Source organism: Bacillus rossius, chromosome 1 (assembly GCF_032445375.1).
Source record: "Bacillus rossius redtenbacheri isolate Brsri chromosome 1, Brsri_v3, whole genome shotgun sequence".
Classification (NCBI taxonomy): domain Eukaryota; kingdom Metazoa; phylum Arthropoda; class Insecta; order Phasmatodea; family Bacillidae; genus Bacillus; species Bacillus rossius.
In genome coordinates, this window is record NC_086330.1 from 116,516,457 (window position 1) to 116,532,311 (window position 15,855).

Below are 15,855 nucleotides of genomic sequence, written 5' to 3' on the forward strand. Positions count from 1 at the left end.
CATGCGGCGTTTTCAATAGTTTCTTGTTTACGAGTATGAAAATGTCCACTTTGAAAGTATTTATAATGTAACTGACCTGACCTAATCGACCATTTTAATTAGGCATTCACAAACACACGGCAAAAAAAAAAAATTTCAACGGTCAAATGATTGCACAGGTTTTGTATTGCAAAATAAGAACGGCGATATCTCCTAAAGTATTTGTAATTTCATATCTCCGTCGGGTTTTATGAAAAGAGGAAGTGAAAGAGCATGTAGTAAAAGTATTTTCGGATTTTTAACATTTGTTTTCGCAAATACCGCTAAACTACATATTTACCGGCTTTTGTTTTAAATTTGGTTGTATGATTCCAAATATTATGTAGCCTACCAAAATTAGGTTTTTGGTTGAAGCTAACTCATCCTCAGTAATGAATGGTACATGTTTCATAAATGCTTTACATATTCATGTATCTTACATGTTTCGTAAAGATAATTTATATTCAGTAGTTTGTAAGATTAAAGGGTAAAACCAAAAAAAATAAATGAATAAGTACGTAAAAATAGATTGGATAATATAGCAATATAAAAAGTTTTAACTATGCACTTTGTGCCAAATTCAATGTATTTTGTAGACATGTAATTTATGTCCCCTGTGTTGGCATGGGTAAAAATCAGATCCTAAGAATGATATTAAAAAATTATTTCAATTTTTGTGACTTTTAGTTTCTTTATATTAAAAATGTTTAGACATAGTGGTCATGAAAATTTTAAAATGTCATATTTAAAACAATTTTAACTTATTGCCAGTTTAAGTTCTAACTATTGGGGTAAAGCTGTATTGTACGGATTAGCGCCAAAAAAAATCGTACAAATATGAAATAACTTTCATTATATGCTCTTTTACGTCCTCTTTTCAAAACTGCCTGCGGAGATTAAAAATTCCAATTACTTTTGGAGATATCGCCGTTATTATTTTGCAATACAAGCCGTATGTAATCATTCAACAGACGCCATTTTATATTTTGCTGTGTGTGCGTGACTGCCTAAATAACAGAAATTTTCCATTAGGTAAGGTTAGTTACATGATAAATACTTCAAAATAAACGGAAATTAAAAATAATATCAATTAATTTTACTTGTATAGTTTTAAGTATTTATAATGTAACTGACCTGACCTAACAAAACGGGACAAGGTAGATTAGGTCAGGTCAGCTACAGTATAAATACTTTGAAACTGAACGGACATTAAAAATAATAAAAATTAATTTTAATGGTTGTTTAGTTTTAAAGTATTTATAATGTAGCTGACCTGACCTAACAAACCGGGAAAAAGGATGAACAGTAGGAACTCACGTAATTTTCTTTTTACGTGATGTAGTCGTTTAACTACGTCGCGAAAAAAATAAATAATAATACTTGTAAACAAGCAACAATGGTGAACGCGGGAAGCCTACGATTCACTCATCCTTCTGGACATACCCGAATACTCACGTTGGCAAGCCTTCTTTCAACAGACGAGAGGCAAACGCCCGATCGTGCATCTTCGGTTTTTTTTTTTTTTGTTTATTGTAAATAAATATGCAACTCATGAAAACTAATGGTCAATTAGGTTGTTAGCTACATTATAAATACTTCAAAACATTGTGGATGGTTGATTTGGTTAGGATAGCTACATTAAAAATACTGTGAAATCATGTAAACGGTTTCCTAGCGCTGGATAGCTACATATTAAAATGATATTTGCTAAGCAACCATAAAATGATTTTACAGTTTTTTTAATGTAGCTATAATTACCTAATATAACCAACCATCTACAATGTTTTAAAGTATTTTTAATTACTTCTTGCTAATTTTAAGAAAAGAAGGCTTGCCAACGTGAGTATTCGGGTATGTCCAGAAAGATGTGTGAATCGTAGGCTTCCCGCTGAACGCCGCATCAGTGCAAAACATGAAAATTAAAAAATTCAATATCTCCTAAAGTATTTGGAATTTCTGATCTCCGCCGGGTTTAATGAAAAGAGGAAGTTAAAGAGCACAGAATAAAGGTATTTTCGGATTTTTAAATGTTTTTTTTTTTTTTAAAAAATCGCCAAAAAATGAATATTAAAAAATTCGATATCTCCAAAAGTAATTGGAATTTTTTATCTCCGCAGGCGGTTCTGAAAAGAGGACGTAAGATAGCATATAATGAAAGTTATTTCATATTTGTACGATTTTTTTTGGCGCTAATCCGTACAATACAGATTTACCACTATTGGTAGTTTCATGTTAATGTTTTCAGTGCTGAGTATTCAAATGAGCCACAGACATTTAATATGTTAAGGTAACTTCTCACAACATTAGTCGAGTAGACAGACAAATTCTATTTTATTTACAATTGTTTTCTTACACATAAACAGTTCATAAATAGTTGAGCATATTATTGTGTTCATATCGATTTTATTTAAAAATGTTTTCTCATTAAAGAAAGAAGTGGCTTATTGGGGATCAAGTTCAAACCTGATAACATACATTACAGATGTTTCAGTCTTGCACTTAGTTATTTTTAATCTTATTTTCTGAAAGTCACAGCTCTACAATGTTCACAGGTAAAAAACCACATGAAATATTTTAATGCCTTCTTCCGCAAACAATGTGGTACTGTTTCTATATGCAGACATAGTGTATTTCACTTATTATTTATCTCTGTTAGTTTCAATAAGCAACGACTTTCAACATTAATCACTGTTTGCTATGCAGCCTACCTAACAGTAATTATTAGTTTTTTTTTCCCCCCGTAATCATTCTCTAAACCAGCATTACAATATTAAAGTTGTTTTCCATTTTAACATTTGATGAGGTTAGGTTAACTAATTTTAAAATACTGAAAATAGTGTGGATGTTTGGTTAGGTTAGCTACATTTAAAATACACCTATCTCTCACTTAGCACGTATTCAGACTGCGCAGATTCATTTAGTGTGATGTGAATTTTACTGCCCCAATCTTGAATAGCACATCTGTAAATTTCAGTAAGCACAAAATCTTGGTAGGCAAAAAAAAAGTCAAGCACGACGCCACTGTTTCAACTGCTGTAAACAACAGATGTGCTGTGGGATACAGTTTGCCAAACAAGGGGAAAGAGATGCGCGCACAGGTCTGTCTACGCTATCGGCTGTTGTACAAACATCAGTTGTGGCATGTTAAATTGCGGCTATGGAATGTAAAGGAAACTAAATGTATTTACATCCGCATGTATGCCGCCGTGCCGTACTGTTCCGTTGTAGCCTGGTCACAAACCGGGCCGTGAAATCAGTCTAGCCAGTGGCAGGGAATTCACTCAAACAAAAGCAACGTCTACCCATTCAGCTGCCGGTAACTGTATGTGCTTGATCACTTATAATGCATATTGTTCAAGTGTTTGAGATAAAACTAGAAATATTACAGCGCACAGATTGTCATGAAGGCCACGCTTATGTTGGGTTGCACTTTAATTTTAAGCAAGTCAACTGTGCGGACAATCCTACGAAATTAGGGCTCTTACCAAAAGTTTATATAAGTCTGATGCTGTTGATTGTACTAGCGGAAATATATTTGACATTAGATACCGGAACAGAAATGAACAGATGATTTACGTGAAAAAGGTGGTTGCAATGAAAAAAATAATCATTGGCCTAACAGGATTGGTGTGAACCAGGTGCTTATACGCGAATAAGCACTTTAAGTTTTGAAAAATTAAATTGTAATTATCCGGGCAGTAATATCGGTTTCACTGTCAGTAAAGGATGGTTTGGAAAGGTACGCGACGTGATTTGAAGGTCACGCCCGGGCGGGCAAGTTAGTCAGCTGACTGACGATAAAGTACATAACCACGTTTCTCCCGTTCCGCGGTGTCGTATTTGTCATAAAAAGTGCAATGGGAGGCATATAAAGATAAATTGGTGTGACATATTTATAGTTGAGTGTTATTCAACACATTTATATTACCTACGTAAAGTATATTTTCCTACACAATTTTGGAACACATTAAATAAATTAGCCTTGCTATTTATGGAAACTAATGCTTCAGAATACCCAATTTCGAATAACACGAGCATTTTTTGGAACGAATTAGTCATGTTAAGTGGGGGATAGGTGTACTTTAAAATAGTTTTAATGATTGATTAGGTGTTACCTATTTTAAATGTTTCTAACCAACCGTTAATGATTTTAATTATTTTTAATGTACCTAACACAACCAACTTTTATAACTGTAAACTAGATGAAAAGTATTTAGATAACTAATAGTAGTGCTGTTTGAAAGAATAGTTATAAAAACTCTCAGAAATCAAAAATAGATGTTTTTGGATTTATATTCCTTTCATTCACTATCATTTAATTTTTTTGTCATCTGTTCTTGATATTACAAAAATTATCCTTTTGGAACCATACCAGTCAGTTAAAACAAGAAACTAAAGCCATAATATAATAACTTTTTTGTAAAAATAGTATGAATATCTTTTATAATTTCTTTGGTAAATACTTAATGAAGTCTAACTATGATTTAGAATGGCTAATTTGACCCACTCAGAGTTACCTAGTCTGTGTTATGTATCACATAGCAGGCCTATTGCTGCTAACCTAACCTGGCCCCTGAAACAATATATGAATCAAGGAGATCTCTCGTCTTCCACCAGGTTGATCCGGGGTTGATTCCTAATGAGTTCAAATCTGAATTTGTTTTTGAAAGTGAGATGTTACTGTGAGCATGAGGGTTTTCAAATTACCTCACTGTCGGAGACATCTAGGATAAAATTATAATGCATTACAAATATATGTTTTGTTCTTCAACATAGTTGTTCAGATGTGCATTGTAATAAAATGTTATGTTTACTTGTTAATCATAGTGTATCTTTATTTTAATGTTGCAGGTTCATTAACATTGGTATTTCTGATATGAATGCAGTTATAGGGCTGTGTCATTTTTGTGAACTTCATGGTCCTAGTGTACTATTCTGTACACAGTCATTCCACGACATAGAGATATTATCTTCATTTGACTTGGTTCCAAAAAAGAATTTTTATGGGGATGAAACTTTTTTGAATACCAACAGTGAACAGTTTGATAACACGAAACCTGTTTGTGAGGTAAAAATTCCCACAGAATTTATTTCTAGTTTATTAGTTACATATATGATATCATATCTATTGTATCTACAGTAACAGCACAAAAACAGTATACTTAGTAAAGTAACCATGTATTTGGTTAATGCTATTAATTAATACAGGCTACGTATGTTATTTGCATATATGTATGTATATAATTAATTATCATGCTATTAATAGATATAGCAAAATACTGTCTCATTGGATCACCGTATGATGTGATAATACCTAAGTTATTAACATTTGGTGCCTGCATATTTCGGGTGAAGTCTATTTGCGATACTGGATTCCTGTTTGTTGATAATAATGAAGGGGAAAATTAATGACATCATATTAGTAGGGTCATAGAGATTGGAAATAGAGTTATAGAGTACAGAAGATATTGAGTTGGTAGAACTGTAGGTTATTGCTTTTATGTTAGCTTGACAGTATTTGTGGAATGTGTTAATTGTAACATTGCTTGAATAATAAAAAACGTAAATTTAAACATAGTTGTAAGAAGTGTTACATAAAGTAAACAGTTTCGGTAGAAAATTAATAGTGTGGTTGTGTGATAAAAAATGATAATAAAATGTGAAGAGGAAAATTTAGTAGGGAGAGGTAGGAGAAAAGAGTGTTACTTATATGTGGTTAAAGTGAAAGATTTTTTGACATAGGGGTCATTCCATGTCAGTTTATCCAGGGCATGTAACCCATGTTTTTTGGTTTTAGTAAAAATTGGTTCAATTGTTAGGTGACAAAACGCCACTTAAAATCCAAAATTTTAGATTTTTATCTCAAATACTTCCTGAGAAATCGAAGGTTCCTTTGTGACCATTTTTGGCCTAAAACAGGTTGTAATGACAGCATAAATTGGTCAGTATCTGTGTTTCCTTGCTTTGTATTTCACTGTAATACCAATATTTCAGAATAAGAACACTTCCTTATGTAAAATTCTCTAGAGAATTCAAATTTTGCCACCAAATTGCTATATCTAGAATGGTTTGTAAGTTATAACAGAATTATTAACATGACTGGTTTCATGTATCATCTGCATCCTTTATTGCAAAATAGACTGTAGTATCTCAAAAGGCAGACCTCACAAAAAAATTAGCTTGGTACTGTGTGAAAGAGGAGGAAATTTTCTATAAGATACATTAAAAAAAATAGTGGCTTTCTGCTGGAGTGTTGAAAAACAAAATGAAAATGACTTGGTGATGTAAATGGAGCCGCTAACAAAAGGCAGCCAGAAGATGGAAGCAAAGAGGATTGAATATAAGGGCTGTGTATGTCCCATATGTTTAGGGTTACCAGACACTGATAATAAAAAATGAGGACATTCATCTCGCTAAAGGAGGACATTTCACTAAAAAGGAGGACAATATATTTTTTTTTAAATAATGAATTAATTACAATGGAGTACGATATTTTACAATGTTTTGGCATTTAATACAATTTAAGTATAAAGAATCAAACAAACTACGCATATACAGCATATTAAAAACACGTTTTTTATGTGATAACTATTTTAAATACAATGGATTATGTGAATAACCAAGTACATCAATCCTATACAAAAAAACACATGTTCAAAAAGTGAATAACCCAGTATAAACTCACTATATCCAAAACAAAACATAATATTACATATACCACACAAAATAACATATCTTCTTGTGTATAACAAATGCATGTTATAGTTTGTTGCAGGAACACCAATAAGCTTAATATTTACATAATTAGTAGACATATACATTTAATATTTTTCAGATGAACTAATTTTGTTTAAGATTTTAGGGTTCTTAAGCAGATATGAGTAAAAAATTTTCACAGGTTGTTTATTTGAAGTTGTAAACTACTGTGGTGATGGATTTGACAGTTTCTGGTAGAAGTCAGTTTCTCTCCTTTTTCCACTGACTGCTTATCATGGAAAAAATTCACATATTTTCAAAAGTTCCGAGAATTGGTCTGAATTAGCGCATTCACTAAAAAAATGTTTTCCATATCACATCCAAACTCCCATCAAAGAAACTTTCATCTCGTTCCTCGAGGAATGCTGTCAAATGACAGTACTGATCAAAATGTCTGACATCATCGACAGCAATACCCTTGTTCTTCAAATATGTAATGCTTGGTAACAAATCATCGAATTCAATATTTCGTCTGTATTTCAAGTACATCCACTTGAAACACTGAAATTCTTCTAAATTTGTTGTCAATTTTTCTATATAGTTTATGCATGCTTCATACAGAATCTGACATTCACCTAAAAAATCAGAACAGTGTTCTTCTGTACACAATCCGGCTTGTTTGCAATTATTAATCAGTTCTCTCACTTTCAAAGGAACAAAGGTGTGACACTGCCTTTCTTTGAGGCAATGAAGTGTTGCCTCCAGATGGTTCACAACTTCCAAAATACAATTCCTTTCCTTTTCAATAGCCTGTATTTTTGAATCGAAAACAGACATAAGAGAGTGCAGAAACCACAAGTAAATTTCTGAAAATTCATCTTCAAAACATTTCTTGTTTATGTATGATGGCTGTGGTTGACTAAGAAAGTAGGATTTCAAAGCTGGAAATAATTTAAGTATTTGCTCAATAGCTGGGAAAAGACTTAACCAACGAGTTTTACTGTGCGATAACAGTTGTTGATAATCTAGATCAACTGAGTCGCAGAATTCCTTGAGACATTCTGTGCAAACTGTATATACGGAAAAATAATTGAAAATTTTCATGATTATTGATTCAATATCATATTTAAGCAAGTCAGTACCATGCCGTAACGTATTATGCAAATTATGTGCTGGGCAACCAAATCCTACGATGTCTCTACCGAGCCTGATTTTTAGAAATGAATACACATTTCGTCCCTCTTTTCTGTTCAGCCCACCAAAGTTAACGTTTGCAGTGTCTCCAGAATACGCAACACATTTCGAGGCAAGGCCATATTTTTCTAAGGTCATCAAAATAAAATTTGTTATAGTATCTGACTGTTTGATTTCTAGGGCTTGTATTTCAATTACCTTGGTTTTTGTCCAGCCTTCTTTCCAGTCAAAATATTGAATAAGAATGGGAAATATCTTCATTGATCCATGGTTGCTGGCGTCTGTAGCGACACCAAAACATGAAATACTTCCCAATGTCTCAACAACAATCTCGATTGCATGAGGAGCAATGAATTTTCGAATAATTGCTTCGGCTTTAGTTCTAGCACAATAAATATTTTTTGCAGTTTTCGAGTCTCCAGAAATTTTTTTTTGTTCAGGCTAGACGTACAATCCATTGACTTAAAAGAATGGTGGTGCTTAATGGTGTGAAACGCCAATGCTCCTTCTGCGGCGCTTACATTACTGTTTACTTCTTTTACAAAATAACTTACTGTTGTAGTTGATGAAGAGCTGCAAACAATTTTCCTGTGTTTCTCACTACTCACGTGGCGTTTCAAGTCTGTAGAGCCTTTATTCGCTACCGAAACGTAACAATTGCACTACACACACTTAGCTTCATTTTCAGTTCTTCCACAAACAAAATTTGGGGATTTAGTTTTTGAAGTGTTACTAAATTCACACTTTCTTTTAGACATTGTTTCACACTACTACAAGTTAGCGCCGCATTAATGCATAAACAATTAGAAAATGATGTGGCTTTTACAAACGCAGAAACGATTTGTGGACTTGTTACACCACAGAATTCATCGATTCAACACAAACTAAGCATGCGCTGTGTCCTGCGTGTACGTGTTGAGCTGGCCGTTCACAGTTCATCCTCCTGCCATCTATAATTATTTACAATAAACTTGCAACACACCACACGTGCTTCTGCATGTGCTGCTACCTGTCAAGCTGTCATAGAACTACTTACTAGTGGGGTGACTCTGCGGACAGCGCATTAGCGCGCGCCGCGCGCTTTACTCAGAGTGTAACTGCAGGAATTATCTCACTTTATAAAAAAGCCGGACATTTTGGAGCATTAAGGAAAATCCGGCCGGACGCAAAAAAATACATAAAAAGGAGGACATGTCCTCCTTTTGCCGGACGTTTGGTAACCCTACATGTGTTCCACATATTACACAAGGATTTTGTGCAAATTTCAAAGCCTCTAATTACCTTCCCTGTGTTATCTCCCTGTGTTATCTGCAGAGCTATGTCATGTGACTGTACATATGTCATTTCTGCATGGAGTCTGGCTGCTAGCTATAAGAGAGGGGTTCTTTGATACTTGCTCTGTTCCCCTTGGCATTGGTTTTTTTTCTGCTTCCTCAGAGGCAGTTGGGAGAGAGGCCTAATATCTGGGCTGTCACAGCAAATGCAGTATAGTGGCCCATGAACAGAGGGGCAGAGGGGAGGAAAGCAATAAAGATAACCGGGGTCAGAGATAAGGGTGTGTCTGCCACCATGCAGACTACACTGTGTAGGCCAGTCTTACTGCGCTGCCTGTGTATAATGTTAGTGGAAAGTCTTAGTTCATTATAAGTTGGATGAGAACTACATGGCTACCAGTAGTACTAAACTAGAATTCTGTTCTGTTGGGAATGATATGCATGAAGAATGCTATAAAGATTGTTATATTAAAACAAAGGGAATCAAAAGACTGGAATCACTTTCCAAAGATTTTCAAACTCTTCTTGTGCTGAGAACAGGTATTTCTAAACATAATCTTCACACCATATGTTTTCATCACGAATTGTTTTATATTAAGAAGTATGAAATGTTTCAGACATCATGTTGTGATCCTATGAAAGTGCATAGTGTTCCATTTAAGCGTTCTTTGCGCACAATCTCTTTACAGTGCTACAGAAAAGCATCAGACAAGGGACTTAATTTAATTCCTGGTAAAAAATTATGCTCCTCATGTAGGAATAGGTTGTATAATATTCAAGAAGTAGGTGCACAGGTATCTTCAGAATCAACTGAAAGTGACGTTGCAGAGGGTTTAGAGATTCAAGCATCAAAAGAAGAAACCCGTAGCTTACTTGACAAAAGTTTGGAATATTTGGAACAGTCACCAATAAAACTGCATGCTGTACCACAACATGCAAAAAAAAATATGGGAAACGTAAAGTACAAGAGGTATCATCAGCTGTAGCAGACAAAATATCTAAAGTATTAGATGTACAGCTTCCAGTCACATCAACTAGTGAAAGTACAGAATTACAGAGGCATAAAGTGGAACAAAAGGCTGCCAATTTGGACCGTTTGGTAACTTTAATAAAGCAAAAGCAGGGTGTCTACTGACCCTGGAAAACCTGGAAAGCCTGGAAAAATCAGGGAATATTGTAATCAGGGAATTTTTTTAAAAATCAGAGAATTTTTGTTTGGTAGGTTGTAGTTGGCAATATGTTTTTTGTTTATTGATCATTTTGCATTGACGTAGCATCAAGTGTATATCCCCTCTCGTTTTTATTTTTGAATGGCAAATAACGAACAGTTCCCACGTCCATTTTCTTTTATTTACCATCGGATTCGGAAGTGGCATCAAATCACGTGATACAAACTAGTTCAAGCTGGTTTGTTATCGTGCTGACGTGACGTGTTGCGGCATGTGCTTCCCGCGCTCTAATAAGACCAAGTTGTTTCAGCTTACTTAACATCAATGTTCTTGGGGCATACCACATCTCATTGTTTACTGCAAGCATTTTTGGGAGCTCTCTCCTCTGTTGACATTCAAAATATTCTGCAGGTATCTATGGATGGCCCCAACGTAAACTGGGCATTTTTTTTAGCTTTGAAAATACATATCACAGACACTTTTCGTGAAGATTTGCCATCATTGCTAGAAATTGGTAGCTGTGAGCTTCATACGGTCCCTGGTGCTTTCAAAACTGGATTTTCTGCTACACAATGGGACGTTGTTAGTTTTTAGAGGCACAGTTACTATTTGTTTAAGCATGTACCTGCAAGGAGGGCAGATTACATTATAATAACTGGATCAGAGCTTTTTCCCAAGAAATTTTGTGCAATCAGATGGTTAGAAAATACTGCAGTTGCTGAGCATGCCATGAAAACGTTACCCCATCTAAAGAAATTTATTTGTGAAGTTTCTATTTTATCTGTCTCTTTCAGTGTAGTGAAAAGTGCTCTTGAAGATAATCTTCTAGAAGTAAAATTGACATTCTTCCACTCTTTGGCATCAGAGCTGGAATTGTTTCTTACAATGTTCCAAAGTGAAGCACCCATGGCACCTTTTCTCTATGATTTAATGGTAGACAGTTTATTAGCTTTGGCAGGAAAGTTTGTGAAACCAGAGGTACTGAAGAGCTTTAGGTAGAAACATAATGTATCTCTATTGGATGTAGATAACCAAGAAAGTCTATTGACTGCTAACAATATCAAGTTGGGTTATGCAGTATGCCATGCCATCAAGAAAGAGAAAGTACCAGAAAAGTCTGTCCTGTTACTGAAAAATGATGTTAGGACTTGTCTAAAGGTTATGGTAAAAAAAAACTTAGAGACAAAAGTCCCCTGAAGTACAAACTTACCATGGGAATTTCCTGCTTTTGTCCGTCTGTGGCTTTAAATTCGGGTGTGAGGAAACAGCGTGTGAAGTACAGTTTAGAATGTTGTCTTCAAAACAGGTGGCTATCAGGACAAGAAGCTGATAACATTGAGCGATCATATGAGTTGGTATGTTCCTCGCAAGATTCTGAAGCACTGTTCTCGTCTTTTTCTCGAGAAGACAGGCACCTTGATCACTTGTGGATGCTCATTCGTAAGGCACTTACAGTAGCTGCCAAAACAGGCCTTCTAAAGTTTGTGAGGCTGATGTTGGTACTTTCTCATGGAAATGCATCATTGTAAAGAGGATTTTCAGTGAATTTTAATCTGCTGACTGAAAACTTGCAGGAAGAAACACTGATTGCACAAAGACAAGTGTATGACTTTGTTCAACGTTCTGGAGGTGTAGAGCATGTTGATATCACCAAGTCCATGTTACAGTATGTAAGAAATGCTAGTTGTAGGCATACGAAAGCCCTGCAAACAAAACAAAAAGAAAAGGAAGCTACGGACAAGAAGAAGGCAGAAAAAAGAATAGTTGAAGAGGAGATCAAGGCATTGCAGTTGAAGAAGGCTCGAGTGTTGGATTTGGCTCATTCTGAAGCAAGTGCAATTGACGCAAAAGTCTGCGAAATTGACGGAAGCTTCCTTTTACTAATGTTTTTGCAAAAGTAAGTGTGTGAAATATTTGTAGCAGCATGTTTTATTTGCCATCAATTGAGACACTTTGACCAAGTCTGGAAGAAGGTAATTTTTTTACTAATTTAAATGAGTTGAAATACTTACTTTGAAACCCGTCAATGTACTGTTATGCAGTTTTTTCAGTTTCGTGGAATGTCGTAATTGTGTTAAAGAAAACCTGGAAAAATTAAGTTTTAGACCTGGAAAACCTGGAAAAATCAGGGAATTTCATTTACTAGATCTGGTAGACACCCTGAAAAGCTGCCCACAATGAATAGACAAAGAAAATTACAAATTCTTACCCTTATCCCTCAATCATGGTCCAGACAGAAGGCAGCACAAGAATTCTGTGTTTCTGAGTACATGGTAAGACAAGCAAGACAACTTACACTGGAAAAAGGAATCTGCACATTAGTTCATCCCACAGGTGGGAAGAAGTTACCTGAAGAAACTGTGAAGGTCATTCAAGATTTCTATCAAGATGATGAGTTTTCAGGGAAATGCCAGGAATGAAAGATGAAGTTAGTATATCCAAAAATGTTTACAAACAGAAAAGACTTTTGCTATGCAACTTGCATGAGCTGTATTGTTCTTTTAAGGCAAAATATCCATCTCTCAAGGTAAGGTTTTCAAAGTTTTGTACGTTGCGTCCTAAATGGTGCGTTTTAGCTGGAAGTTCTGGAACCCATTCTGTCTGTGTGTGCACTATACACCAAAATGTTGAATTACTTCTTCACTGTCTTGGTGTAGGTGAAAAGTATAGTTCACTTATTTGGTATCTTGTATGTGACATTTTAAATCCTGCCTGTATGCTAAGACAATGTGAGCAATGTCCTTCTCCAGATACTCTAAAGCAGCATCTATATCATACTTTAGACTGTGATCCAGATGATGTGATTGAATATCAACAGTGGGTCAGTACAGACTGAACACAATTACAAACCCTTACCTCAAGTGTAGAAGACTTTATGGAAATTTTAGTACAAAAAATGGAACTCCTCATACCCCATTCCTATACCACAAAGAAACAATCTGACTACCTCAAGCAGCTGAAAGAGAAAATAAGTGAAAGAGAAGTTATAGCTTTTCCTTTGTTATCCAAAATGAAGCACAAGGATACCATTGGACCAATAGTCAATGTACAGTTCATCCAGTAGTCATTTACTACAAAAATTTAGACAATGCTAATTTGAAAACAAGCAGTCATTTTTTTGTCAAATGATTTGGATCATGATGTTTCCATGGTGTATAAAAAACAGTCAGAAATAGTCACATATGTTAAAAGACACCTGCCTCATGTAAAACACGTACATTATTTCAGTGATGGTTGTGCTGCTCAGTACAAGAACTGCAAGAATATCCTCAATTTGTGCCACCACACACAAGATTTTCAGTTCACAGCTTCTTGGTCATTCTTTGCCACAAGCCATGGCAAATCATCTTGCGATGGAATTGGGGGAATTGTTAAGCGACTGACATCAAAAGCTAGTCTTCAACGACCATTCCAAGACCAAATTACATTAGTGTCTAAGATGTTTACCTACTGCAATGAACACATAACAGGTATTATCTTTCATTACATTGACAAGAATGATGTGGATGACGTTCATTCGACTCTACAACAACGGTATACTATATGGCAAAGACAATCCCAGGCACAAGAGGGTTCCACAATGCTTCACCAATATCTCAGTATGAAATAGGAATGAAGAAAACAAGTCAGGATAATGCATATTCCTTAGTTTTCAATTTCGCTACAGCAGCTAGCAAAGACCCTGGTGGTACGATATCAAAACTGTATACTGGTTGCTATGTGTCTTGTGTGTATGACAAAAAATGGTTTGTTGGTGTTGTAAACAACATTGATAGGTCAGAAGAAGATGCTCAAGTAACCTTCATGCACCCTGCCGGTCCAAGTGCTTCCTTTTACTGGCCTTCACCTCGAGACGATGTTTGCTGGGTTCCTTTTGAACACATACTCAGCATCTTGCAGGCACCATCAACCAGCAGCTCTGGCAGAACTTACAGTTTTTTGAAAGAAGACTTGTGCAAGTGTGATATAGAATGGCAGCTTTATCAGAAAATCAATGCAGTTTGCTAATTGCAAAAATTGGAGTATTGTGTCTGTAGATTCTAATTCATTGGCAATAGATTTGTGTAAGTAGGGAATTTTTTTATGTGTACATATAGCATTAGTAAGCGATTATCAAGTACATTACATGTTGCCAGCAGAAAGCCACTATTTTTTTTAATGTATCTTATAGGAAATTTCCTTCTCTTTCACATAGTACCAAGCTCATTTTTTTGTGAGGTCCGCCTTTTGAGATAGTCTATTTTTTAATAAAGGATGCAGATGATACATGAAACATCAGTCATGTTAATAATTCTGTTATAACTTACAAACCATTCTAGATATAGCAATTTGGTGGCAAAATTTGAATTCTCTAGAGAATTTTACATTAGGTAAAGTGTTCTTATTCTGAAATATTGGTATTACAGTGAAATACAAAGCAAGGAAACACAAATACTGACCAATTTATGCTGTCATTACAACCTGTTTTAGGCCAAAAATGGTCACCTTAAATTTCTCAGGAAGTATTTGAGATAAAAATCTGAAATTTTGGTTTTTAAGTGGCCTTATGTCACCAAACAAATGAACCAATTTTTATCAAAATTAAAAAACAATGGTTACATTTTCAATTTTTGTTGGATGAACTGACATGGAATGACCCATAGGCTACTTTGAATATGTACAAGGAAAATAACAGTGAAAATTATTTTCCCTAAAGCCAAGAAAGGTAACTGTACTAAGTACTATTTGAAATGGTTGTGATTGTGTGAAGTATGAAAAGAAATGAAAAAAGTAGGAAACGTCAGGAACAAAGTATTAAATAACTGATCATGTCATAGTTTTATGATGAGTGAAGGGTTACAAAAAATAGAGGAAAAGGGCCTAACATGCATGTTAAAATGAAATACAGTATGTTGAAATAGGTTTAAAGTGAAAAAGGTTTAGGCAAAAAAAGTCCAAAACAAATTAGGTCATAAATGGACAATTGGGTGTTTGTAAGACTTGTGTGTATATTGAGTGAATATAATGTAAGGGGTAGGTGAAATTTTATATATAATTCGTTAGGTTAGTATATTTTGAGGTAATGAAAAAGAAGTGAAAAATTGATTAGGTTATTTCAGCTACGTTATAAATAATAAAATATATTGTGTGATGGAGGTCGGTTAAGATTTTTAAATGCTACATAAAATGGGATAAGTGTGAAAAAATGTAGGGTAAGAGTAATGTTAAGGCAGAATTTTTCATACTTAGGGAATATAATAAATATTGAGAATAGTAAGTAAGAAAAAAAATTCTTTGGTAAGGTGAATCATAAAAGTTATTAGGTAATGTACAAATGATTTTTTTTTTTTTTTTCAAAAAATAATAGTTTTGCTATTGTTAAAATGATAAGAATAAAGTGAAAAGTTTGGTGAGGGTAAGTCATCTAGTGAAAAATGTTTGTGTACTTAATTTTGACAAATTATAGGTGTTGGGTATTGTAAACCAGAATAAAATTCTTGATGGTGTAGTTTGTTTTGGGATAC

The 15,855-nt window shown here is 34.6% G+C and overlaps 1 protein-coding gene across 3 annotated transcripts in view; it reads left to right on the top strand.

Moving 5' to 3' along the window:
- Positions 1-15,855, top strand: part of LOC134542893 (folliculin) — a 74,719-nt gene that overhangs the window by 599 nt on the left and 58,265 nt on the right. For all 3 annotated transcript variants that reach the window (XM_063387480.1, XM_063387488.1, XM_063387496.1), the window contains exon 2: positions 4,870-5,086. In XM_063387480.1, the coding sequence (XP_063243550.1) occupies positions 4,895-5,086 (192 nt within the window). In that variant the 5' untranslated portion in view covers positions 4,870-4,894. The remainder of the gene's footprint in view (positions 1-4,869; positions 5,087-15,855) is intronic.